Consider the following 27,817-nt stretch of genomic DNA (forward strand, 5'->3'; position numbering starts at 1 on the left):
AAACTGAGGTGACCTTCCAATGAACACTGATCACAGGTACTTCCTACAACCTTGATGCCCACTGCCAATGCTACAATCATCGTTGGCATCATTTTCTCCACTGTGGCCAAGTAGGTAACAAAAGCAGGCATGACCCTGCAGGGTCTTTACTATAACCCACCCCACTCCCATAGGCCTCTGCACCCCTGAGTTCCACAGCCAACCTCCAAGGCTTACTTTGCACACTCCTCCAAGGCCTGGCACAGGGTCTGCTGAAATGTGCACACTTCCTCAAAGTTGCCCAATAAAGATGCAAATTCCACAGCGCTCAGCCTGCAGGGGAAAAGATGTCTGATTAGAGTTTGAGACACACTTTCAGTTTCCCAAGGGTCCAGCTGAATGATTGAGAGCACTGGCCAAATGATCAGAAGTCAAGAGCTCCTAATGGGTCACCCTTGCTTTTATCTGTGTTCTCTTTGAGGCTTTTGGGGAGCAGACTACTTAACCTATTTCCCTCAGTGTCCCCCTTAAGTAGAGAAGGGCCAATATTTCTAAGAAGGAATAAATGGGCTGTACACATTTGACAAATTTAATATTTTCATTCTGAGGGCTCTGCTGGTATCTACTGGTATCCTGTGGTGCCCAGAGGACACAAAGGTTTCTGGCACATTGGGTAAACCCCTTGAGGCAAATGTCTGGGAGGATAGGAACAATGGGTGTGGATCAATGGGTGGCAATCTACATCCTTGGAGAGAATGTCCCTGATCCCCTTGGAGGATCAGAGTATTTTCAAAAGGTTTTCTAAATCCTAGTTGTTCAGAGAATAACCCTGCTTCAATATCTCCTCAGAAAGGTGAAAAGCAACCTCTGTAGAAATCAAACCCCTTTAGCATGGAAGCTTCTTGAGGGCAAGGACTGCTTTACACAGCACCTGGTACCCAGAACAGCGGCAGACCAACAAAGGCTTAGTGAGTGGCTGACTAATCTAAAACAGGGCCTTGTAGCCTTCAGCAAGAAGACTGCAAAGCAAAGCATTTAGGCCAAACTACTTGGCCAGTAGTTATGCTTTGGGGGTGGGGGCATTGGGTGGGATTAAAGTCTGTGTTGATTGGCACAGAGAACTCTTGATGGGAAAACTCCCTCCATCACTGGAGCAGCTGTTGGACAAGTCAGACTAACAGTCACTGAGAGGGCCTGATCCGCTACCACACTGCCTCTCAAGACACTCCATGGAAGAAGGGAAGAATTCCAGAAACCAGTTTCAACCAAAAGAACCCAAAACAACAGTCTTCAGTGATTAGGTCAATGACAAATGGCCGGGCAGCTGCCTCAACCTGTAGATGTGTTAGGGTCACTGCTTCTTCCTTTCAGCTTAATTCCAATTAATAACCTAGAGATGATTAATGTTAGTTTGCAAAGAGCTATCAGACCTTCAGATGAGCCATTTCTTAATCATGTGAATGGCCTAAAGTGTGTACCGTTCACAATATCGCTAACTTTTCCCATTTTCATGTATCAGAAGATCTGTATGTATAAACCAGGGGTAGGGAACTCAAGACTGCAGGTTACCCACCCCTTCTGTGAAGTTTGGATCCAGTCAAAGGGCCGCACTTGAGGATCTAGAGGGACATGTATGGCCTCGAGGCTGCAGGTTCCCCAGTCCTGGTGTAAACCAAACCTGTCATTTGGCAGCTCCCCAATAGGAAGCTAAGGTGACTTTGGCTTTTCTTATTATTAAGCTCATTGATCATATGCTCCAACAAACCAATTCTTTAATTACAAAGTTAATTAAAGTTTTCAATTCCAATTTCAGGCTGTGGTCCTTTATTCTTCTCTTGACTTGAAAGTGAATTTGATTTGTTGTAGTCGCTGTTGATGGGTTTTTTTTTTAGTCAGGCAGGTTGTGGGGGGAGATCTCAGATTAGCTCAATCTCAGGCACCCGTCATCATAGTCAGTGGTGGGATTCTTGGAAGTCATTAATGTAGGAATTTGGCTTGCTTCTACGTTGCAAGATTACTTCCTTATTTGTTTATTTTCCCCAGTGGGGTGGGGAAAGGAGATGAGAAGGGAAAAAAAATGTCTGATAATTGGATAAAAAGCTTTTTTTAGCTTTGTAAAATAACCCAATCTTATAACGTAGGCAACATTAGTATTTTAGATCCTCATTTTACAGATGAGGAAATTGAGACACCAAAGGGTGAAGTGATTTGTCTATGAATACACTGAGGTGGTTTCAGAGGCTGGATCTGAACCCAGGTGTCCTGACTTCCAGTCTCATACTCCAAGGCACAGAATGGAATATTTCACTTTGACTGAGCAAACCTGGCCTTTAAATTGCCCAAGGCTACATAACCATTCTGATTCTGCCTGATTCTTGTTAGGTCTCCTTAGTTTTAAAAACCAAAGTCATAAAAAAAGAAAATGATAAATGTTGGAGAAGATATGGGAAAATTGGAACACTAATGCATCGTTGGTGGAGTTGTGAACTGATCCAACCATTCTGGAGGGCAATTTGGAACTATGCTCAACAGGCTATATAAAACTGTGCATACCCTTTGATCCAGCAATACCACTACTAGGTCTGTATCCCAAAGAGATCATAAAAAAGGGGAAAGGATCCACATGTACAAAAATATTTACAGCAGCTCTTTCTGTGGTGGCAAAGAATTGGAAATCAAGGGGATGCCCATCAATAGGGGAATGGCTGAACAAGCTGTGGCATATGAATATAATGGAATACTATTGTGCTATAAGAAATGATGAGCAAGTGGATTTCAGAAAATCCTGGAAAGACTTACATGAACTGATACTGAGTAAAGTGAGCAGGACCAGGAAGACATTGTACACAGTAACAGCAACACTGTGTGATGACCACCTCTGATAGACTTAGCAGCAATGCAGTGATCTAAGACAATTCCAAAAGATTCATGATGGGAAACGCCTTCCACATCCAGACAAAGAACTATGGAATTGGATCGCAGAATGAAGCGGACTATTTTCTCTTGTGTTTTGTTTTGGTTTTTTTCATGCTTTCTCCCATTCATTTTAATATTGTCATGCAGCATGACTAAGGTGAAAATGTATTAGTAAGAATGTATTGTAGAACCCATATAAGATTACATGCTGTCTCAGGGAGGGAGGGGGGAATGATGGAGAAGGGAGGGGAAGAAAATCTAAGATTTATGGAAGTGATTGCAGAAAATTGAAAACAAATAAATTAATTAATTTAAAAACCATGATTGATGTGAAAATAGGTTTAATATGATTATACATATATAGCCTTTATCAAAATGCTTGCTATCTTGGGGAGGGGAGAGAGAGAGAGAAAATATTTGGAACTCAAAATCTTATAAAAATGAATGTTGAAAACTATCTTTACATGTAATTGAAAAACATTATTAAGTGGGGGGAAAGTCATTTTAAATAAATTTAAATTTATTAATTTAAACATGTCATTAATATAAATTTTAATTTTAAAATATTTAAAACGACCAAGAAAAATGAAGCCCATCTGCCTGCACCTCAGTGGTGTGTGTTTCTATCCTGATATAAAACAATTTACTGTTTTACAAAAAACAGGAAGTGTGGTACAGTGGGGAGAATACTTGCATCTAAGGCCAAAGGACCTGGGTTCTAATCCCAGCACTGACACTTGCTACTGTTATGATCTTGGGCAAGTCTTTTCTCCTCTCTGGGCCTCAGTTTCTCCCTTTGTAAAATGAAGGGGTTGGATTTGATGGCCGTGGAGGTCCCTTCTAGTGTAGGTCTATAATGTGTCTAGATCTATGTGTGACCTCAGGGAAAAGTGAAGGGAATAAGCATTTATTAAGTACCTACTAGGTGCCAGGCATGATATTGTACAGATATATCTCATCTGATCCTTATAACAACCCTCAGAAGCAGGCACTGTTATTATTTCCATTTTACAGATGAGGAAACTGAGGCAGGCAATAGTGAAGTGACTTGCCTTGGGTCCCACAACTAGTAAGTCCCTGAGGTTGGATTTGAACTCAGGTCTTCCTGACTCCAGGGGACCAATGCTGTAGCCCTTACACCACCTAACCGCCCAAGGGCAAATCACTTCCTCTCTCTGGGCCCCAGTTTTTTTTTCTATAAAATAAGTGAGTTGAATTTGATGACTTCTAAGGTCCCCTGCAGCTCTAAAGCTATGACCAGAACAGAGTGACCCAATCAGCTAACAGCCCCCTAGCCTCTGCATCCCTCATATACACACATTCTTACTACAGATCAGGGCAGCAGAGCCTTGTCTGGTGTCACAGACAACTCCATTCTGGGCCAATGACCTCTGGAGCCCCAGAAAGCCATGGGGCAGATGCCCACACAGAAAGGAGTCAGGCAGCCATGGGAAGGCCAGTGAGTCCCTTCGACCACAGTTCAGCACACTAGGACACCTTGGGGGTAGGGGTGGGGAGGCGGGGCAGGGGCAACGTCAAGGAGACAATAATGGCCCGCTGGCTGCTGAGTAGGCAGGCAGCAGCCACTGCCTTTGAAGGACACAGTCCCCAACTGGCCTCGGAACACGAGCACAAAGGTTGAGTTGCTAAGAATATACATTTGAGAAGCCCTTTTGGGTTGTTCTTTGCAGCCATACCAAAGATGAGAATAGTGCCGACTTCACTCATCGCTTCACAATTTGGGGAATCACACGGCTCAGATGGACAGCCCAGTCTGGTCTTCCAAGTGGGTGACGGCCTATATGGCATGATTCGAGGGCTGAAATATCAACCCCACCACCTGTCCCTTCGCCATGACAGTTTCATTCCTTCAAGTCATAGGATCATGAAATGTTAGAGCTGGAAAGGACCACAGAGATCAGCTACTGGAACCGTCTCACTTTCCAGAGAGGAGAGAGAAACTGAGGCCCAGAGACGTCAAGTGACCTGCCCAAGGTCACCCAGGTAGTATGTAACAGAGCTAGAATTTGAACTCAGGTCCTCAGACTTCCTCTGAGTCCAGGTCTCTGGTCTAGAAAGTCTGTGAGCCATAGTAGAAGGTGTACCAGCCTTAGAGTAAGAAAGAGTTGGGTTCAAATCCTGACATTTACAAAGTGAGCACAAGCAAGTCACATAACTTCTCTGCAGCTGTTTCCCCATCTGTAAAATTCAGAGAACAAGGCCAGTAGTCCCTCCCTTGGAAGGATATACTGGGAGGCTCAAATGAGATAATACAAGTAAGGCCCTATACAAACTTGAAATTGTTATAGAAATGACAGTAGTATTATTATTGAAGGATGTTCAAGATTATCCTTATTCACAAAGGCAAGTAACTAGGCAGGGAGGGGAGTTATACTTTAGTCAGCTAATCAGCTAATACTTTAATCTTAATCACCAATTAATACTCCAGCAGGAATGGGCAGTCACCAAGAACAAGAGTGAAATCAGAGAGGTGTTAGGGTACAACTCAGAGGGAAAACGAGGGTGCCAGGAGGGGAACAACTCAGGTCATCTCTAGGGAAGTCAGTGAAATTTGTCTCTGGTGACCTTCCAAGAGCTCCATCCATCAGTGATCTCAAAACCAGAATGAGTTGGAAAACTTTGGGGAGGAACTTTCCTCAAAATCTGGTTTCAAGGCAGCACGTGACACATTTGAAGGCTAAGGGTGACAGAAAGGACAATACCTATGGGCCATGGGTGGAGAGAAGGAAGAACTACTCAACTCTCACAGAGCTGCTGTTTTCTCTGCCAAGGAAAACGATCCTCATCTGAGAAGTAAAGACTGGAAATAATTAACAAGAAGTCCAAATCAAAGATAAAGGAGAAGAGAGGAAGGGAAGAGACTAGCAGCTCTCAGTGAACACCAAGATGAATATCAGGTCAGGATGAACGACCTCCCTGGGTTCTAGAAGTGTTAGCGGTGATTATTGAGCTACTGTTGGCAGCCTCTGAAAGATCACAGAGAATAACATCCATTCCTTGAGAATGGAAATGGGAAATATCATCACCATTCTTCCAAAAAGGGAAGTGGGCATCATCCTCAAACTATAGGCTGGTGGACTTGACTTCAATTCCTGACAAAATTCTGTAAGAGATTATTAAAGGAATAGTTGATGAAGATTTAGGAAGGAAAGCACCAGCACCAGGCATCAGCCTACAGCTTCATCAAAAAGGAAGACACGTCAAGCTAGCCTATGGTCCTTTTTGAACAGATTCATAAAGAAAATGCCAGACACCACTGATTTTTTGGAAGGTGTGTGACAAAGTCTCCGGCGGCATTTGGTGTAGCTATGATGAAGAAGAGATATGGGTTCAGTTCACAACTAATTATTTCAGGAAGGTATAAAAACTGCTTGACCGAGCACACGTAAAGACAAGTCATTAATGGGCCAATGCCAACCCCAAAGAAGGTTCAGTGGGGCATCTCACAAATTTGTTCTTGGCCACATACCATCAGACATTTTTATCAATGACGTGAACAACATACACACAATATACTTATCATGTATACAGGTGGAACAAAGCTGGGAACAGAGTGTGTTGGTAAATGTTTAACAACTGGCTCTGGGGGCAGGAAAAACCCATATACCTATGATATACATTTAAGATTAATCTGAATTATTAACATTTTCTTCATCATTTTCTTAAGTCTAAACATCTACAAAACAACAAATTAAGACTCAATTTGTGGCGCTTTCCACTAAATCATGCTCTCTCCACTACTCCAGCACACTCTTGGTTGGAAGGGACAGCTAACGCAGTAGAGGTCAGACAGATTCTACAAAAGACCACAACACAATAGGGCCATGGGCCAAATGGAATAGCTGAAACTGAACAGAGATAAAGAGAAAGTCCTATAATTTGGTTTAAAAAAGTACTCTACAAGTACGGTACAGGGAAGGCAGGACTAGATAATGATCACAGTGAAAAGACCTAGAGGGCTTAGGGGTCTGTAAGTTCAACCAGAGGGAAAAGTATCCCATGGAATCCCAAAAAGCCAACATGGCCATGAGCTGTGGAGGAGAAAGAAGGCAATGGTCTCACCATCTCTGCCTTGCTCAGACAACACTGATGATGTTGGCTTCAATTTTGGCCATCCCAATCTAGGAAAGACTCTGCCCAGCTGGTAAGCCTACAGAGACTGATAAAGGGCCTGGAGGGGAAAAGGCTTAGTGGGAGCCTGGAGACTGCCTTCAATAACCGGAAGGGCTGTCGGGTAGAAGAGGAATTACATTTGTCCCACTCCATTCCAGAGGGCAGATCTAGAAGCAGTCAGGGTAGGGAAACTGCAGGCTGGCAGACTAAGGCCTGATGTAAGGGAAAGCCTCCTCTGTCCAGTGGAGCTATTCCAGCATGGCTTGTGCTGCCTTCAGAGGCAGTGGGGTCTCCTCTTGGAGGCCTTCGGGTAAAGACTGAATGACCCTTATCCAGGATGCTGTAGAGAAGGCTCAGGCTCCAGGTAGAGGGGAGACCAGATGGCTTCTGAGGCCTACGATTTTTAATCCTCCCCCCAGTCAGAGAAAATGTATCTAGGTGACATCATTTTTATAGACAGAATAACTTGCTAAGAAAGAAAGAGAAGACTCAGATATTACTGAAAGGCCCCAGAGCTTTAAAAGGTCTCCCTCCGCTCTCTGGGATGACTTGAAAAAATCTCATTTCGCTGCAGGTATGAAAAAGGCAATCTTCCAAAATCCTGCTGCCTTGCCCAGGGCCATGGGAGCTTCACCATGCCCTCTGAACCCTGTAAACACATCACACTGTCAGCAGCCTGATTCAACCAGAGCCGTTCAAGACAGGAAAAGCAACTCGGTGGTTGATTCACTTGCATTTCTCCCCAGGCACAGGCCAGGGTACATGTGTGTCCACCTTCTCTGACTTCTCTCTTCCTTCCCTCGTAGCCTCAATCATTCCCTAGTCACACTTCCTCTATTCTCTCAAGATTTTGCTGGTATCCAGCTATCTCCCTTGTCTATCCCCCTGTCTCCTACCATAATGTAGCTAGATGGCACTACAGTGGAGAGAGCACAAGGCCCAGACTCAGGAGGTCCTGAGTTCAAATTTGGCCTCAGATGCTCACTAGCTGTGTGACCCTGAGCAAGTCACTTAGGTTCATTTTTCTTATCTGTAAAAAAGGAGATAATGAGAGCACCTTCTGGGGTTGTTATGGGGTAATGCCAGGTATGAGGTAGTGCCAGGCATGTAGAGAGTGCTATATAATGTTAGCTATTGTTATTCTCTGTTGTGAGAATCAAACCAGAAAACCTCTTCCCAGCCTGCTGCAAGTACTGACTAGGGTTCTGCTACCTTCAAGATCTCAGATCCACTGAGCTTACCATGCTCCCATAATCTCCACCATGTCTTCTGATTTATCACCACTAGCCTCATTCCAGTGTGAGAGAGAGACAGCAATGGAGCAGGACAGTGGGACAGTCTGGGAGCCCAGAAGGCCTCAACTCACCTGTCTTTGACATGGAGGAGCTCTATGACCTGGGCAATTCTCTAAGACTCCAGAAGAGTTATCATTTTCCATTGCTAGAGGGAGTTTCCCTACCAGGAATTCCCTATATCCATGACGTCAGAGGGTACAAGAAAGGAAGGGTAGGGTGGTCCAATGGGAAGAGATCTGGATTCGCTATCAGAGCATGTGAGTTTGAATACCCGTTCTGCTACTTACTACTGGGGTGGGCCCCAGTTTCCTTATCTGTAAAATGAACTAGACAGTCTCGGAGGACCCTTCCAGTGCTAAATCTAGGAACTAGAAGCTAGAGCCTTCCTGAAATAACAATCTCTAATGTTAGGAGGGAAGTCCACAAAAGTGGGAATGAGGGAAAATTCAGGAATGTAGGGCTGGACAAGGGCTGACAACAAAAGCTATTTATGTAGCACCTTAAGGTTTGCAAAGCACATTACAAATAGCTCCTTTTATTATCTTTTAGGGACAGATGGTTTGGAGTCGAGACTTTCAGCAAGGGGCAATGCTTAACCAAACAAGAAGGCTTAATCTTAGACCTTGAGGTCGTCTAGTCCAGGCCTCTCTTTTTGAGAGATGGAGAAACTGAGGCCTAGAGAAAGGAGGGGATTTGCCCCAGATCGTTCAGGTAAACAGCAGAGGTTGTACTAAGTTTCCACATACATCTCCATATAGGATTTCAGGCCCCAAGTCTTACTCTCTCTACCACATCAGGGAAAGAACTGGTAAACTATAAGAAGGGAGAGCAAAACATGCATTGTGTTCCCTTTAACGAAGCCATGTAGGCATACAAAAAGCTCAGCTCAGAGAGGAACAGCAGCCGGGGAAAGTTTTGTCCTCAATTATACAGACTGATTGCAAATCATTACTCAGCTTTTCACTGGACTCTGCCAATATCTTAATCCCTGATAAAGCTTGGCCAAGGTAAATATTAACACATGGCTATACAAAGAGTCTGTGTTTACAAATGCTGGACATCCTCACACTGAAGAGGGCTCAATTGGGTCTTTCGATGGTTCTCTCACATGGTCAAGAAACAACTGAAGACAACAAGCATGTGGTAAACGCCAACTGTTTGCAGGGCCCTGTGCAATATGGGGAATGATATAGGCCTCATCCTCCAGAAATTTACATTCTACTATGGAGGATGAGACCCAAGTGCAAAGAAGGAGTAGATAAGGAAGAACATGAGAAGTGCTTGGTGAAATGTGATGAGGAAAAGGTCACTTTCACGGGGAGGCGGAGGGGGGAAGGATCAGGAAATTCTTCATAAAAGATGGAGCCTGGGACACAGGGACACTAAAGGCAGAGGGATCATATATGTGAAGGTACAGAAGTGAATTGGAGGTGAGGGTTAAGTCCAGTTTGACTAATCTATATGAGATGGGAGGTGGGAGAAAGACAGGTAGACTGAAGAGGGATTGTGGAGGGCCTTAAATGCCAGGTTAAGAGTCTTTCTCTCACCTGAAGCCCCAAGAAGCTGTAGCATGCACAATAGCCACACCACGGTAAAACCATCTTGGTAGATGGGCTAAACCAGGTTGAGAGTAGCCAACAGGCTTCAAACCCATCGATGAGTTAGGGGGATGTCCACCCCGAGCATGTAAAGATTTCCCTGGATGGAATGGGTGGATGAGAATAATTTGTTCCAATGGCCACGAAGGCAGCTGAAGTGGGCACTGTAGAGCCCTTAGAGCTTGGTCAGACATGGAAGATGCTAAGGTCATCCACTATATCCTGAGCCATCGCCGATCATCCTGACTTTTGTCCTGCCACTGGATTTCAATGACTCAGCAGGAGAGAGTGAGGCTGGCAACTTTGTGCAATTCTGCGCAACTGTGCCTCATTTAAATCCAATTCATGCACCAATCAAGACATCACCCAACATGATGTCATTCGTCTTCTTCAAAAACGAAGGATGAACAACAAGGAGTTTGTATTTTATCCCCAGATAAATGGGGAGCCACTGAAGCTTCTTGAGTAGAAGAGTGACATGGTCAGAGCTGTGCCTCAGGAAGATTCTTTTGGAAGCAGGAGAGAGGAGAGCTTGGAAGCTCTAACTCCAAGCAGTTAGGAAGGTGTTATCATAATCCAGGTGAGGGCTAATAAAGGCCTGACCTAGGATAGTGGTTCTGTGGGTGGAGAGGAAGGAAAAAGATGGGAGAGAAGCTGCAGAGGCAGAAATGAAAGAAACAGATAACTGATCAGACTGTTGGATGGGGGAGGAAAAGGAAGACTCCAGGATATCTCCAAGAAACCAGAAGCAGGGAGAGCCATGAGGAAGAGGTAGGAGAGGTTAGTTTCCTGCCAGCCATCTTTCTAAGTAACTGCTTTTTACCAGTGCAAAGGTGAAGGAGAAATTCTGCCAGTGAATGGGAGCTGTCTGAGGTCAGCCTCCTGCAGTTCCTCCGGGCAGCCCTCTGCTGGGGTTTCCCACTATCAGATCCCAGCAGAGAGGCCTTCCTGGAGAGCAAAGGTCAGAGTCAATCTGCGTCCTGCCCAGTTCACATGCTCACAGGGATTATTGGCGAGGACCACAAAGTAAAATAACCAGGGAGCCCATTTCATTTCTGGAAGGTAAAGCCAGACACACCATGGAAAAAAGTTCCAGGATGAACATGGCACCCGGCAGAAAGGGAAATCAGATCTTCTCTTCCACAGCCAAATTCTTGGGGAGCGACATCTTGGAGGATTTCTGCTGCCCTGACCATGTTCTTGGCAACTCATGCATGATGGGAATTCTGTTAAAGGGCATTTGCCCAGCTCCAAGACACCAGTGTAATGGTTACACTGGCTGGCATTATTGGGTTTTATTGAGTGAGGACCTTTCAATGGAAATCTTACTTGTCATTGGCCTGGAGTGGTCGTAAGTAAGTCCCAAGAAGAGACTGTAATTCCTTGGCGTAGTCCTGTTCAGTTTCCAGGATGTTTTGCAAAACCTACAGAGAGACAAAATTGAATGAGTATGGCCATGAACCATCATGACTCCCAGAATCCCAGTGCTGGAAGGCTCCTCGGTGACCACTTAGGCCAACTTGGACTTGAACTTGGATCCCCTCTGCCACACTCCATCCAGCCTGGGCTTGAAGGCTTCTCTCTAATGTGAGGGCAGTGTGATGTACTAGAGAGGGTGCTGGACCTAGAGTCAAGAAGCCTTGGGATTGAAATCCAGCCCTGGATACTTCCTAACTGTGTGACCATGAACCAACTACTTCCTTTTCTCTGTCTCAGTTTCCTCCTCTAGAAAATGGGCATAATAATTGCACCAATCTTCCAGGATTGTTGTGAAGATCAAATGAAATAATGTATGTCAAGCACTCTCTGCAAACTTTTGCTATATAACTGTCAACTCTACCACTAAAACTCACTCTATGGTCTTAGGCACATCACTTGCCTTCCCGGGGCCTCAGTTTCCTCTTCTGTAAAATGAGAGAGCTGACCTAGATTACTCCTAAGGATTCTTATAGTTCTGAAATCCTATATTACCTGGTTGGGTTGTCCCGAATAAAAATGCGATAAAGATGCTGTACCTATGAAAGGAAACTACTGGTATGAGAAAAGTCAGCATGTAGACACTTTCTGCTCCTTGCCAGGCCCATGAGTAGCACACATGGAGAACAGAGATGACTGATGGAGCTCTTCCAATGAATTGGGTGCCAAATTTGAACACCTTCTTTGAGGTATCTCTACGTTCTTCCCTAAATTAGTCTGGAGGTGACATAGCACTGGATTTGGAGTCAAGAGGTCTATGTTCAAATCCTGGTTTTGCCACTTGTGACCTGTGTGACGTTGGGCAAGCTATTTCTCTTCTCAGTGCCTGAGTTTCCTGATGGGTAAAGGGAGGGGGTTGGACTTGTTGGTCTCTGAGCTCTCTCCCAGCTCTAACGCCAATGATCTCTTTGATTTTTCATTGTTTTGACTGAAGCCCCAGGAGGGGAGCTGCTGGGGACTCCCAGAGTCTTTGATGATGAAAGGACATGAGAGAATGTGGGGAAGAGGCTGCCTACCAGAAGACCTCCCTCGGTGTGGGGCACGTGGCAGGGCTACTAGGTTCAGAGTGTTATAGTTTAGTCTCCACAACATCTCTTCTTTACTGTGCCAAGTAGACTAGGCCTCTAGGCCTCTAGGCCCTGCTCTCTGTTTCCCTAATGCTTCCATTGAAAGGAGAGCAAAGCATCCTTCTTCCCCAAATAACTACTACACACATGCTGGGCAGGCCAAGACATAAATCAGAGTCTATGAGTGACAACGTGACCATCAGCATGCTGGTAAGAAATGTTTGCAAATGCTCTTGGAAAATGGAAGTCTAAGGCTGCAGAGGCAGCATCAAGTCTGACCCTCTTACTTTATGGATGGAAAAACAGAAGCCCACAGTCACCCAGCTAGTCAGTGACACTGCCAGGATTTGAACCCAAGGTTCCTGACTCTTAGTGAAGTGTTCCTTCCTCTATACCAGTGGTTCTCAAAAGTGTGGTCGAGAGATCCCTGGGAGTCCCCACGGTCCTTTCAGGGGCCCATAAAGTCAAAACTATTTTCATAACAATATTCAGATGTTTCATTTCTAATATAGTAAATACTGATAGATATAACGCACATAAACAAAAGTTCTCTGTGTGGGTCCTGAGATCAAAAGCGACTGAGACTCAGTGCTCTGTACCCCACCTTCCTCTATCTTGAAAGTAAGTTTGTTTTCACACTGGAGTTCCCCAAATGGAAAGTGGCAATGAGTAAATCTAAAGAGATGTCAATTTCCCCCGGAGCAGGTGGTGGAAGGTATTCGTGCTCCGTATGGCTAATGACAAGCACAAATGGCCAGTGTGATTCATGACCATGTGATGGGCTGATGGCCAGATGGATACATATATAACAATCATCTCACGATCAATGTATTTAACAGCTTGTACTCTACAAAGAACACGGCATTAAATTCTAAGAAGTACCTCTTACCAACCAAGTAGGGACCTGTTCAGCCCTGATGAACAAAAGGCCAGATTTAATCTTTAGTATCTGTAAGAAAGCTTTCTAAACCATTAAACATTACCCATGTATGTATCTTATCTGATCTCAACAGGAGGTCAGCAGGGCAGGTGCTATTATTACCCTATTCAACAGATGAGGAAACTGAGATCAAGAGAAGTAACATGAACGAGATCACACTAGTTAGTGGCAGATCCAAAGCTCAAATCCAGGTCTTCTCCCTCCTGGCCTAACATTCTTTCCACTGTAACCTGCTACCTACAGTTTAGAAAGGACACTCAGTTTGGAATTAGGAGCCCTGAATTTGACACTTGGCTCTGCCACTTTCTACTTGTGGAACAACCCTGAAGTCTCTGTTCCTTTCTGAGTCTCAGTTTCCTCATATGTAAAACGAGGAGGTTGGATTAGTTGATCTCTCAGGTTCCTTTCAGCTCTAAATCATAGGATCCTAAATCTAGAAGGGACCACAGAGACCAAGGAGTTCATTTTAAAGAAGAGGTCCAAAGGTAAGTGACTCAGCCAAGGTCACATAGGCAATAGGCATGGAGGCAGGATTTGAACCCAAGTTATCTGACTCCTGAGCCACTGCACTTTGTGCCATACCAAGCTGTTTCAACATCCAATGTGGAACAAGAAAGGGAGGAGTGATCTACGGAAAGGAGGTGAGTTGGAACAGCCATATTTGAATCACCACTCTGAAATCTACTAGCAGTATGACCTTGGGCAAATCACTGAACCATTCCAAGTCTCATTTTCCTTAGCTGTGAAATCAGGACACAACTTGCACTATGCCCCTCCCAGGGACATTATAAGAATCAAATGAGATAATGAAAAGCTCTCTTTAAACAACACATACGCCATCTTTTTGTTACTTGAAAAATATATCATCTGTTAAGTTTTTTTCGATGTAGATATAATCATTTCTATGTGGCCCCAAAATCTGCCCCCAGCACAGCCTCCAAGGAGTGAGTGACCTGCACGATCCAGCCTAACAATGAGTCAGACCCAGCAGCTGAGATGCCATTTTATAAAATGATTTCATCTGCTGCCCAGCCTGCCTTTGGAAATGACTTTGGGGGTGGGGGTGGGGGTGAATGCCTTGGATCAAATACTTTTCAGTTTGAGCCCACTCTTCCCAAGGAGAGTGTGCCCCAGATTTTTTTTGGAGAGGTGAAGGAGGAACTCCTTATATTTCTGTTCTTACTAGATCTTTTTGATAAATATCCCTGTGCAAAAAAGCTAATTGATGTTTATTGGCTAAATGATACTGTGACATAAATCAATGAAATAAAGGAAATCCTAACTGTAACTGGCAATTCATATTGGGGAGAACACCCTGGAATGGACACTAAAGCTGACAGTCTTAAGAAGATATCCTCTATACACCTATTATATAGTATATGGTACCCAAAAAACTGGAACAAAGTGGGGTCCCCATTGATTAGTGAAAGGCTGAACAAATTGCATTATATGAATATGATACAATATTATTGCCATGTCAAAAATGACAAATACAAGGAAATCAGAAAACCATGGGAAGACTTACATGAACTGACAGAGTGAAATGAGAAAAATGAGTATGATCTACAAAATGACCGTAACAATTTAAACACAAATAACGCTATAAAAGGCAGTTGGACTCAGATTAATTGCAGTGGCTAATAGAGGTCTCGGAAAACAGATGATGAAATACATTTCCCTCTCTTTGGAAGAGAACTGGAGACTACGGAAGCAAAAATATTATATATTTTATTTATAATATTATAATAATTAATTTTAAAAATATTTTATTTATTATAATAATATAATTTAAAATATCATATATTTTATTTATATTATAATATAATTTAAAATATTATATATTTTATTTATAATATAATAACAATAATATAATTAAAAATATTATATATTTTATTCATCATATATACATTACATGTTGTCAGACACACACACAAAAAGGGTACACCTAGGATCTAGAGAGGAAGATAGCAGTCATATGCCAAGGACCCAATTGGTCCAGTGCAAGCAGGAATAGGAATATGGATTCCCAGAGTTTACGTAGACCACATCTATACTTAAATTTTTTAAAAGACAAAGAGCACTGGACTCTCCAAGAGAGAGAGTTGATGTTTTAAGAGATTAACCCATTCATAAACAAAGGCCAACACTGCAAGGGAAATTCATTGATCTCATAAAGACCAATAGAAGGCCAAAACATACTGAGGAACACTGAGATAGCTGCCATATCAAGAAGATATGTTAATGAAATGCTTTGAGAAAGACAAATCAATGTTTCCCAGAAGCTCCATGTACTGTGAGCCATGTGCCAGGGGAGCCATCCGTCTGTAGGCATCATTGGTTCAGTCTTCTAGGTCCCAGGCCTTTTGCCCAGACAACTCCCAGCTCCCACATCATGGATGGATGGCCACACAGCCATTTGGAAGCCCATGTCAGTGTCTGTGCCCCAAGATGCTCAGATGGGAAGGAGACATGGCTGAGTAAGAAAGACACAGAAAGGATGGGTAAGAGTGAACAGGGCATATAAGCAAGAGAATCAACGGGTCGATGTATGACGCAGTCTAGAAGCCAGGGCAGAGGGGGTGGAGTAAAGGGAGAGAGTGAAAGAAAGAGTGGGGGAGTAGAAAAAGAGGTAGAAGAAATTAGAGGCAGCAAATTGGCTCCAAGAAGATGGCGGGCACAGCAGAGGGTGGGCGGGCAGAAAAACAATTACAAGCTACTAATTATGCTTTCTGTATGAAGTACGGCACAACCTTCCTCCTCCATTCCGCCCCCACCCTACCTTCTGCCTTCCCAGTCACATTTGGGTACAGGGGACACAGATCCTGTAGAGAAGACGTCCTCAAAGAGTCAGCGAAAAGGAAAGGAGGAAGAAAGCCTATCAGTCCCTTCTGACATCTTCTACTGGAAAGGCAGAGGAATGAGGGCTACCACTTCTTCCACAGAGGGGTTGGCTCATCCCCAGAGCTCAGTGCGGTGTTTCATGGCCCATGCCTGATTCACAACAAAATAAGACAGACCTGAACAGAGCTGCTCAAAGGCAAACAGCATCCGATGACTTCTATTTGACTCACTTCATAAGCTCATGCTGAGCTCCTTTTCTAGGCTAGTCTCTATCAGAAGTGGCCAAAGATCCAAAGACAGAAACCAAATAGTCCCTACCATCAAAGACCTTATATTCTATTGGGCTATTTGGTTTTTCTTCTTTGGTCTCAACGTGTGATTTCACTGGGGTAGGGGATCTCCCAGAGTAGAAATTCCCTCTACCAAGCAGACTAGCAATTGGTCTGCAATTTGAAGTCTTTAGGGAGCTGCCTGAGGCACTAAAAGGTTGAATAACTTGCCCAAGGTCATACAGCCAGTGCCCATCAGAACTCAAACTCAGGTCCTGGCAGTGCTCTACCCACTCACTACACTTTCTCACCTTTGGGGAATACAACACATAGAGAGCTAAGGAAAAATAATGCAATCTGAAAAGGGTATAACTGGGAAACAAAACATATAAGAAAGGTAAATGAACACAAGGAAGAGGGACCAGAAGAGAGCTTATATAGAAAGTAGCTGCTCCCCAGAACCTTGGAGGGAAAAGATAGGGGCTGCTAGATGGCACTGCAGTGGAGTCAGAAAGATCTGAGTTCAAATCTGCTCTCAGACACTTCCTAACTGGGTAACCCTGGGCAAGTCATTTCACCGTTTGCCTCAGTTTCCTCATTTGTAAAATGAACTAGAGAAGGAAATGGCAAACCACTCCAGTATCTCTGCCAAGAAAATTCTAAATTGGATCACAAAGAGAAGGACATGACTCAAAAAAATATACTCTTTTAGGGCAGCTAGGTGGTGCTGCAGTAGATAGAGTACCATCCCTGCAGTCAGGAGGTCTCATCTTTCTGAGTTCAAATCCTGCCTCAGACACTTCCTAGTTGTATGACTCCGGACAAGTCACTTAGTCATTTTGCATCAGTTTCCTCATCTGTAAAATAAGCTGGAGAAGGAAATGGCAAAAAGAGTCAGACACGACTGATTTGAGTCAATAAAAATAACAAAGGAGAAAACGTGAGGAAGGAAAGAATAAGTAGGGCCCAATAACAAAAAAGAAGCATAATTTATTACAATTTCAAAATCCCTCATCCACTAAAAGTCTTGTAGAGAGGGAGGAGAAAAGTGTAGCCAATGCACTAGTGTCTGGACTTCAATTTCCTTCTCTGTCAAATGTCAGGTCCCTTACAGCCAGCTCTAAATCTGCCATCTTTCCATGTGGCATAGAACCTGCTGAAAATGTCTAAGGAACTGAAATCCAGAAAGAGTAAGAACAGCCTAATATTCACCAATCACTTCGGAACTCTTGGCAAAGGGCAAAATGCCCCAAAGCTGAGCAGCTAAAGGGATCTGGGAACAACGGAGAGGGCAGAAGAAGCTGGAGACCTGGACAAGCCAACTCAACTGGCTGGCGTCCTCCAAGTAATCAAGACTCAGCCACACGTTTCTAGAGCCAGCAAGTGGATCCGGGATGCCCTCCTGCCTCCTTTCCACCTCTCAGAGACTCTAGCTTCCCCCAAAGATCACCTCAGGTGCTACCTCCAACAGGAGATCTCTCCTCTTCCCCCTCCCCATTTCTTAGCACACTCTGCCTCTTGAAATGATTTCTCATTAGTTTGTATAGCCTTTGCATTTTCTTATTTGGGTGCATATTAACTCTCTCCCCTTCCCAGTAGAATACAAGCTCCCTAAGGACAGGGTCCATTTTGCCTTGGTCTCTGTAATCCCAGTGCCTAGCATGGTGTCTGGCATTCAGTAAGTATTCAATCATTGCTTGAATTTCAATTAAGTTCTCAACAGTATCCTTTTACCTGAACATTAGTGCCCTTGCCTTTCTCATGCCATGTTCAAATCAAGTCCAGAAAACTGGAGGGTTTGGGCAGCTAGTTGTCTTGATTACATATTCTGAGGAGCTCCCAGGCCAATGTGGACACATTATCCCAGCTCTCACTGTTTTCATCATAGCTATTCTTCATCCTACTTGGCACCAGTCACTTACATAGTGGCTTCCCGGGGAACTTTGGGTAAAAACAAATGAAGAGCTAGAATAGCTATGTGGGCACCATCCATGGAAGTGGTCATTAGCCAAATGCAGTATCATGAGGGCACAAGATGGTGGAGCAATACAGGAGAACAACCAAGAAACACTATCTGTAGCCCACTCCCTTCTGCCCAAATAGCCACTAAGACAAGACTCTTGATGCTCCAAGACATGCTGGGTCTAACAAGAAGGAAAACCCAGCCTTCTACGTTCCATGGGCCACAATGGTACCCGAGTAACAGGAAACCAAGAAGTCACTATCCAGTCAGTCCCTGCTCCCAATCATCATTCTGTTGGCTTCATGGAAGGCTGACCAGTGACATGGAATCACGCAAGCTGACTTCAAGAAAGAGATTCAGGGGTCTTTCGGCCTAGTCTGGAATCAGTTGCAGTTCTGACCTGAATGTTTCTACCTCCCTACCTTTGTTCACTTCATTCCCCTTACCAGAAAGGCCTTTCTTCCTTCTAAGCCCACACTGCAGTGGATAGAGCAGTGGGCCAGCAGTCAGGAAGACTTGAGTTCAAATCCAGCCTCAGATATGTGCTAATTGTATGACCCTGGACAAGTCACCTAACATCTGTTAGATCCAGCTTTCTCAACTGGGGAAAATACAATGAGGATAACAATCACACCTATTTCCCAGGGTTGCTGGAAGGATCAAATGAGATATTTGTAAAGTGCTTAGCATAGTTCCTAAGCATAGTAAGTGCTTGATAAATGCTTGTTTCTTCCTTCCTTCCTCCCTGCCTCCTTTCCTTCTTCCCTTCCTCCTTTCCCTCCTTCTTTCCTTCCATCCTTCAAGGTTCAGCTCAACCCAGCCTCCTCCACAAAAACCATCCTAGGCCTGGGTGATCACAGGTTTAGAAAACACTGAGCTGAAAGGACTTTCAAGGTTATGTTGTGCGGCCCCCATCATGTTACATGAGGAACCTGTGGCCGAGAGAGAGCTTGCCCATGATCGCACAACTAATAAAGGGAGTACACCTTGGCCATTCCAGTTATCTCACATCGGCCCTAGAGTTCTCTCTCAATATTCCCATCCTGCCTCCCGCACTGGCTGGTCCTTATCCTCAAACAGCCTGCAAGATCCTCTTTCTGATGGCCCCAGTACTGAGCCCAGTGCCCAGCACACACTAGGAGAGCAATAAATGTTTGTTGACAACTGTGCCTTCTGGCATGTAAATGAGCATTAGCTCTGATAACCCTGAAGTGCTAAATGCTCCCCTTCCGTCAGTCACCTGGAGAGCAAGGCCAGGTGGAGCAGCTCAAATGAAACAAGGCCCAGAGAGAAAGGCTGGTGCATTACCGGAGTCTGGCTAAATATAACCTGAATGCGCTTTCCGTGCTAAGTCTGCTGTTTTCTCTGTAACAGCTTAAATGGTGCATCCTCTAATTGAACCTGGCAGCTAAGACATATGGGCTCACTTTCCTTGTTTCCAGTCTTCCTGGCACAGAACATCAAACTACAGTGGGCAAGGAAAAGTCCGAGCTCAAAGGAAGGTGATTGGAAGCATGAGGAAAGGGGAAAACAAAACACTCTTTCGGTGACAGAGACCGATGTCACAGGACATACTCAAGGGTTCCCATGTGGACGGGGGACTAAGCTAAGGTCAGCAGCCCCAAAAGCTACCAACATAGAGGAATACTTCTGTGTTGCCCCAGGTCCCAGAAGGATGCTGGGCTCTCGTTCTCACGCTCTAGATTCCAATCAATTAACCAGGGGTGGCCAAACCACAGCCTGGGAGCCATACCATCTGGCCATGTCTAGGAGGAGATAAAATCACAATCCATTTAAAGTCAGTCAGACTCAGCGTTCATGGCCAAGTTGGCCATGCACTGGCTTCTGGGAGGATGGGGAGATCTTGTTTTTCTGCCTCAGGCCTCCAGAACTGATCATGGGAGAGAACTGTACTCATTAGAGTATCCAGACTTTGACATGGAGTCAAAGCCATGTCAATGTACTCATGAGAAAGGAGCTAGCATCCTCCCTCTCTTTCTCCTCTTCCCTTCACCCTGGGGAGAATTTGTAGGAAGAGGGGAAGGGAGGGAAAGGGATGTTCTGGTAAGACGGGGAGGAATTCCTGTGCCCTTGTGAGTTTCCTTTCATCCTTTCCCAGGATGACAAAACCTAACAATGGTGGGAAGGCATTTCCTGAGCTGGGGGAGACAGGAAGCAGGCTAACTTAATTAAAGAGACTAAGAATAAGAGGGGTCTAACTGAAGAATGAGTGGGAGATGGGTGGTAGGCTTGGAGGCAGCATGGTGTAGTACAGAAGAGTATTTGATTTGGAGTCAGAGGAATTGGGTTCAAATCCCAACTCTTTCATTGACTCTGAGTGACCTCAGGAAAGTCACTTCACTACTTTCTGGGCCTCAGTTTCCTCAACTGTAAAATGATGGAGCTGGACTAGATGGCCTCTGAGGTTCTTTCCAGATCTATCTAGATGCTGTGATGAGATAACTGGTAAAGATCCGTTAAGCCTTGATTTGAATTTAATTGGGGGAGAGATGAGGACAGGGGATGGGAGACGGATATTGGAAAAAGAGTAATCCTAGTTATGCCTAAAATAAAGGCCTGCTGTCTGTGCAGTGAGAACAAGCGGCTGTTGGGATGAATGTATTCCAGGATGCCTTTTTTTAATTCTTCAGAACTGGAAAAGAGAGTTCTCCTCAGTCTCTCACTTCAACTGCTGTCTATTTTTGCTTCTATTTCCATTCCCCTCACTCACCACAGAAGGAACAGTTGAAGGAACCAGGGACATTTCTGCCTGGAGAAGAAAAGATGTAGGACGCAAGGAAGGCTGTCATGTCTGTTTGGGCCCAGGGGGCAGAAGCAGGAAGAATAGGTAGGAGCTGGAGAGTGGCCCTTCAGATGGGAAGGGGCAGTCTCCCCTGTCTTGGGGTCTTCAAGGCTGGATGACCACTTGTTGGGGAAGAGAGCAGGAAATTCCCACTCTAGTGTGGCCTAAACTAGGCAGATGGCCACAGGGAAAGGCTGAGATTCTACCATTTTATTTCCTTTAGAAATGATCTCAACACTCTCAATCACACACACACACACACACACACACACACACACACACACACACACTCAAAGGAGAGACAGTTTGAAAGTAATGATGGAATGAAGACATAGGAATATACAAATACACCACAGACACACACACACACATCAGCACATTATGGCCCAAAATATCTTCTCACTCATGCGATCATGGGAGCTTAGACTTACAGCTAGATGGGGCCATTGAGCCCAAGCCCCTCATTTTACAAATGAGGAAAATGAGGCACAAGAAAATGAAAAAGTGTCTGAGCTCCTATCTCTCTCCAGCTTAGGGATTTTATCAACAAATGATTTCACTACTTAGCCTCTTGATCTTGTTAAGATGGCTGTCTCTGATGCATCTTTTCCATGTGACCCTGTGTGGGCAACTCTCTAAGACTATAAGTTAGAGAGAAGGGACTGCCTCGCCTTTGGAAAGGCCTTGCATTAGTAGAGATGGGTTTCCTCACCCAGCACTTCCTATCTCCATTCATATCCCTACCTCAGTAGCCCATTCCAAAGGGAAAAACAATGATAACAACAACTCATATTTCTATGTTATAATATATCTTCCCCACCCTCCCATGAAGCAGTAGTATATTATTATCTCCATTTTACAGATGAGAAGACTGAGGCTCATAACTCTAGACACAAATACACAGTTAAGTATTAGAGATAGAATGTGCACCCAGTTTCTCCAACTCCAAATTCAGAATTGTTCCCACTCCTCACTGTACTGGAAACTGCAGAGTGGCCCCTGGTAAGGACTTCAAAAGCTCAATTCAAGGCTCCAAAGACACTGGTGTCAGCCAGAGGCAAGTGTGCACTATATCTAAGTATCTTCATCCTGAGATACCTTGGCAACTAGCCCACTTTGGAAACCCTGTGGATATTTCAAACAGATAGAACTTAGAAAGAGTTCCATCCATTTCTGGCCTTCTACAGGCCACCCTAGCCCTGAGAGATGAAAACAAAATGGCAGCCATTAGCATCCAGATCAGTCCAAATCACAGGAACTGGAGACAGGGAAAACCAGAAGAAAACCTCTGGAGGGCACCCCAGTGGCATTTTCACTCATCCAACGGCTGGGTCCTGCCACTAAAAGGGGGTTGAGCTGACTGTGTTATCTGGAAGCTAAAGGAAGAGAAAAATTTCACGAAGAAAGAGGAAGAGAGAGAGAGAAAGAGAGAGAGATTGGAGGGCCCTGCCATTAGCTTGTATGTTCTCCAGAAATGCTGTTTTCTCTTTTTGCTTGTTTGTTTCTTAATTTTGATTTATTTTTAACATTTGTTTTTTACATTTAGAGTTCCAAATTCTCTCCCCTTCTCTGGAACCCCTCCCATATCCACTGACAAGGCAAATAATATGATACTGATTACACATGTGAAGAGGTGCTAAACAGATTTCCATATTAGCCATGTTGCAAAAAAAAAAAAAGAAAGAAAGAAAGAATGGCAAAGAAAGCAAAAAAAAAAGTCTGTTTCAATCTGTACTCAGAGTTCATCAGTTCTCTCTCTGAAGGTGGACAGCATTTTTCACCATAGGTCCTTCAGAACTGTCTTGGATCGTTGTATGAAATGTAACATGTGACCTAACGTAGCGTGAAATGCTACGTTTTCTTAATTCTGATAACAAACTACATGATATACCTCTGGCCTTTCACTGGAAAGGTGGGGGGACATGGGTGCTGAATGCTACATATATTGTCAGACATGCTAACTACGTCTGCCATGTCTGCAGGTTTTGTTGAACTTTTTCTTAGTCCCAAAGGAAGGCACACTGAGTGGAGGTTGGAGGGGTTGGGGGGGGTATATCTAAAAAAGGGTGTGATGGGAGAACAAAAGACATCCCAAAAACTTTGAAAAAAAACTGTTTCAGAAGAAATAGTATTGGCATCAAGTATGGCCCTTATGTTCAATTCATAAGAGGGTTAGGCCCCTGTTGGGGGTGAGGGGGAATTATAGGCACCTCCCTTTGTTTTATATGTTGGATAATCCACGCCTACTGGTGATTCTACCTACTTTGTAATGTATTTTAAGTAATCTGTTTTGCTCTCAGAAACCTAAAAACAAAAATATCAGAATGTTCATCTGTATTTTAAGGAAGTTACCTATGTCTCTTTAAAAACAAACCCATACTATTATTCTAAACTGTTTTTATGAATGTCACATTTTGTTTAAAGGTAAATTAACTAAAGTGAGTTAGTTTTTTCTTTTTTTGTGGGGGGGGAGGGAGAGGATAACATAAAAGAGCGTTTATAGCATTTAAATTGTAGCTATGGATCACTCTGGGGCATGAAACCATCACGCAGAGTGAACATACCTCTCCTGCCCAAGGGAGGGTGAGCGAGGAGGGGCCGGTGCTGTGAGCCCACCCTGGATGATGTCCCTCTGAGCTCAGATCTGAGCCACAATAGCAAGGTCAGCTGGGGTGGGGGGCGGGGAAGGAGCCTCCAGAAGGCTTCTTCATCTGTCCTCTAACTTCAGGAAGGACAGGATCTCCTTGCTGAATCTCACCAGGATGCTGGGGCCCTAACAATTTCATCTTTAACCATTTTTCAGGGGCTCTTTGCAGGGTGTCTTTCTCCTGGCCTTGAGGTTTTCAGGGTGGTGGGTGTGAAATGTCTCCAGGTATTAGTAAGAGATCCTTATATAGCACAGTGCTGAATGTGTCACACTGGAACCCTGTGAGGCTGGGCCAAGCCAACACCCTAAAGCCTCTCGTTTGTCATCTCAACACTTCAACTCTTGCTAAGCCAAGGGATTCAATTTACACGTCTTCAATGCTTCAAAGACATCTCATGGGGGGGCTAGGGAATATCTCCCCCTCCAGTCCAGATCACAGCCCCCTTTTGACTTTGAAGACAGTCTTTGATGTTCACAGAATCACAGGATTTCAGAGCTGGAAGGGTCCTCAGAGGTGAAAGAGTCCAATGTGGACTGGAATAAAAACCCTCACTACAATACTCCCAACAAGAGGTCATCTGGTGTTTGTTTGAAGGGTCACGAAATTCTAGGTCTAGAGCTAAAAAGACTTCAGGGGCCATCTTATCTAAAGGTCACAAGTAATAGTGTCAGAGGTGGGATTTGAACTCACATCCTCAGACCTCAAAGCCCACTTTTCACTGGACCACACTGCCACCCTTTCTACACTGGAACCAGCCCTAATCATTATGAAGTTCTCCCTTACATCAAGAAGCTGATTGCCAGCTTTTCTGTCTCATCTTTTCCTTTTGCCACACTCCAGAAACACACAGCTCCCATCGTTTTGACCTTCTTTTGCCCTCCGATCCCACAACTGCCCTCTCTCATATGCTTTCTTTATGTATTTTTTTCAATTAACAAAAGTCTATTTTCTTTCCCCACTCCCTTCCCTCAGTGGAAAAACAAAACAAAACAAAAACACAAGTCTTGTACTAAATATGCATAGTCAAAGAAAATTAAATTGCACATTGCCTAAGTTCAAGAAAGTATGTCTAATTCCGTACACTGAGTCCACCACCTGTCCATCAGAAGGTAGGCAGCTTGTTTCATCTTGAGTCCTCTGGAATTGTGGTTCATCATTGTGTTGATCAGAGACCTTAAGCCTTTAGAATTGCTTGTCTTTACCATATTGCTGGCATTGTATAAATTGTTCTGGCTCTACACCCTTCACTCAGCATGAGCTCATCTGAGCTTCTTACATCACATTCCTGTGCCATCATTTGTTCAGCCAATCCTCAATTCGTAGACCTCCTAAGCTTTCCAGTCACCTGCTTCTCTTTAAGTCTTAGCTTCACTATTTGTGTGCCAAAACAATTCTAATTTCATGTAATCCAAAGTACACACTTTGTGTTCTACAATCTTCTCTATCCCTTGTTTTGTCATGAATCATTCCTCTAGCCATAGATCCTAAGGGTAATTTCTTCCTTGGTCCCCTAACTTATGGTATCATCCTTTATGTATAAGTCATGTACCAATTTGGAGATTATCATGGTATATGGTGTTCAATGTTGCTCTAACCCTACTTTCAGCCACATGGATATCTAGTTTTCCTGGCAGTTTTTGCCCAATAGCGAATTCTTCCCCCAGTAGCTGGGGCTCTCTTATCGTTCTCAAATATTCCAAGTGCTCTTGGACCCTCTCTTCTGCACCTGCCTCTTTGGTCATTCTCTCGACCTCATTTTGGGGCTCAGAATAAGACTATAATTATAATTACAACATGCTCCTATGGAGCATTTGCTTCCAGGTAAGATCTGCTAAGCAGAAAGAAATAAGACAAGAGAGACAGGGGAAGGGTAGATCAAAGTTAGGGAGAGAAGAAGGGGGACTGCCTTGGTTTCAGAAGTAGAGGCCTAATGAGTGACCGAAGGGTTACAGAGAGAGGAGCCATCCCCCTGCAGTCAACCTGGCGATGAATCTCTCCGAATTCAATGGGCTGGTCCTTGGACAAAACATGCAGTCCACTACTGGGACCATTTGATTTACACAGATTAGATTACAGGCACATATTAATTGAACGTTTGAAGACTCACCACACTGTAGTAATTCTTGGTAAGCTGAAGAGTGTCGAGTCCTTTTACAGTCTTTGGGGAGGCAGGTTTCTCTGTGAAAAATACATTGAAATGATTAATGGAGTGACACAATCCTTGTACATCATTAAATTCATTGAGAGGCTATAAAAGGTTGACGTCTAGAGTGATCAATCAGAAATAGACATTCTTAAGGAAGCCTAACCCTAACTTTATTAAATCAGAGAATTAGAACACTGGAAAAGACCTTAGTGAACTCATCCAGGAATGAGGCCTTCGTGTTGGAGGTCAAGAGAGTTGTCTACAACTAGTTAGTCCTACAACTAGTTAGTGGCAGAGCTGGAACTAGAATCCCAGATTTCCTGACTCCAAGCTCACAACTTTCAATGGTAGCAGATATACAGTCTCTCAATTCCATTCAAATGAAATGTACAAGAGAAGCAAAAACATTAGAAGTGGAGTTATTCTTTATTATTTTCCATCGAGATCCCCAGCAATGTCTCAGGGACCTGAGATATCACAGTTGTGGACAACTCCCTCCAATGCAAATCACCAACCAATAGTGACAGGGAGATAATCTTGTTCATTCATCCCTTGCACCCCATCCCCACCCCAGTTCACTAGAGCTGGACTTCTTGTGCTCAGGTCCAGGGTTGTCTCTCCTGGGTTAACAGGAAAAACATCAACAGAAAAGGAATTCTGGCCACCTTGTTTCTTGAAACCTCTTTGTTCCTTTGAGTCTCAACAATTCTGTCTCTTCCTGGTGCTTTCTCAGAGCATTTGATGCCCAGAGAAACTAAGAGACTTACATATAATAGCACATCAACTGAGTGGTCAATGCAGGGCTTGAAGCCGGGTCTTCCTGACTTCCAGTACAGATCTCTACCTACACCACTCTTCCTCTCCAAAACGGGTTTACATAAAGCTACAGAAATAACAAGAGTGATAATAAACGGCCCTTTCCAGTCGTCAGCCTGGTGAGACCTGGATCTGTAACTCACTGAGAACGTATTCATGGGTCTAAAATGAAGAAAGCACTCTCCTTTACTTAGGATATTCATATGTCATTTGGAATGGTCTCTGGAATACATACTTTTTTTGAACAAAGTTAAACTTTACTCCTATGAAATTCATTTCCATTTCTTTTTTTTCTTCTTTTTTTCCACAGGGCAAGGGTGGGGGGTGGGGGGGTTTATAGAGACATTTTGATACAACGGACACTTGCCAACAAAAACTCAAACAACTCCTGGGCCCACAAAGTACCTTCCTTGAAGAGAAGAACCCCTATGGAAGGTTGTGCTAAGGCTTACACACATGCCAATTTCCACTTGCCCAACTCACTAACTGGTCCCTTTGCTTCTCAAACACAAAGTCCTGCCCCTTTCAAAAGAGCTATTTCCTTGCAGAGGGGACAGTTATGGCAGATGAACGCTGAGGCTTCTCCAATTATCCTGCCTTGAATTTTCCCCTGTTACTCTAAGGATCTCCTACTCACAGGTGAACTCTTGAAGCATCTCACAGAATCACAGATTCAGAACAGACCTCAACAACCATCAGATCCAAGTCCTGCATTGAGAAAAATGCCCTCTTCCATGTAGCGGACAAGTGGGCATCCAGCCTAGGCCTGATGGAGGGAGCAGTGAATGCCACTTGGGGCAGGCCCTCATTGGTGGGAAAGCTTTGTCTCTTATGGCCTCCACCCACTGATTCTGCTTCTTCCCTCTGGAACTGGAGAGAATGAGTGAAATCCCTTGGCTACGGGGCAGCCTCTCCAACACTTGAAG

The 27,817-nt window shown here is 44.1% G+C and overlaps 1 protein-coding gene across 5 annotated transcripts in view; it reads right to left on the reverse strand.

The window, feature by feature from the left end:
* ARHGEF6 (Rac/Cdc42 guanine nucleotide exchange factor 6) overlaps positions 1–27,817 on the reverse strand; it is a 117,675-nt gene that overhangs the window by 47,854 nt on the left and 42,004 nt on the right. For all 5 annotated transcript variants that reach the window (XM_072626562.1, XM_072626563.1, XM_072626561.1 and 2 more), the window contains 3 exons: positions 26,037–26,107; positions 11,252–11,346; positions 217–312 (listed from right to left, as the gene is read on the reverse strand). In XM_072626562.1, coding sequence (XP_072482663.1) covers positions 217–312; positions 11,252–11,346; positions 26,037–26,107 — 262 coding nt within the window. The remainder of the gene's footprint in view (positions 1–216; positions 313–11,251; positions 11,347–26,036; positions 26,108–27,817) is intronic.

This window comes from Notamacropus eugenii, chromosome X (genome assembly GCF_028372415.1).
Source record: "Notamacropus eugenii isolate mMacEug1 chromosome X, mMacEug1.pri_v2, whole genome shotgun sequence".
Taxonomy (NCBI): Eukaryota; Metazoa; Chordata; class Mammalia; order Diprotodontia; family Macropodidae; genus Notamacropus; species Notamacropus eugenii.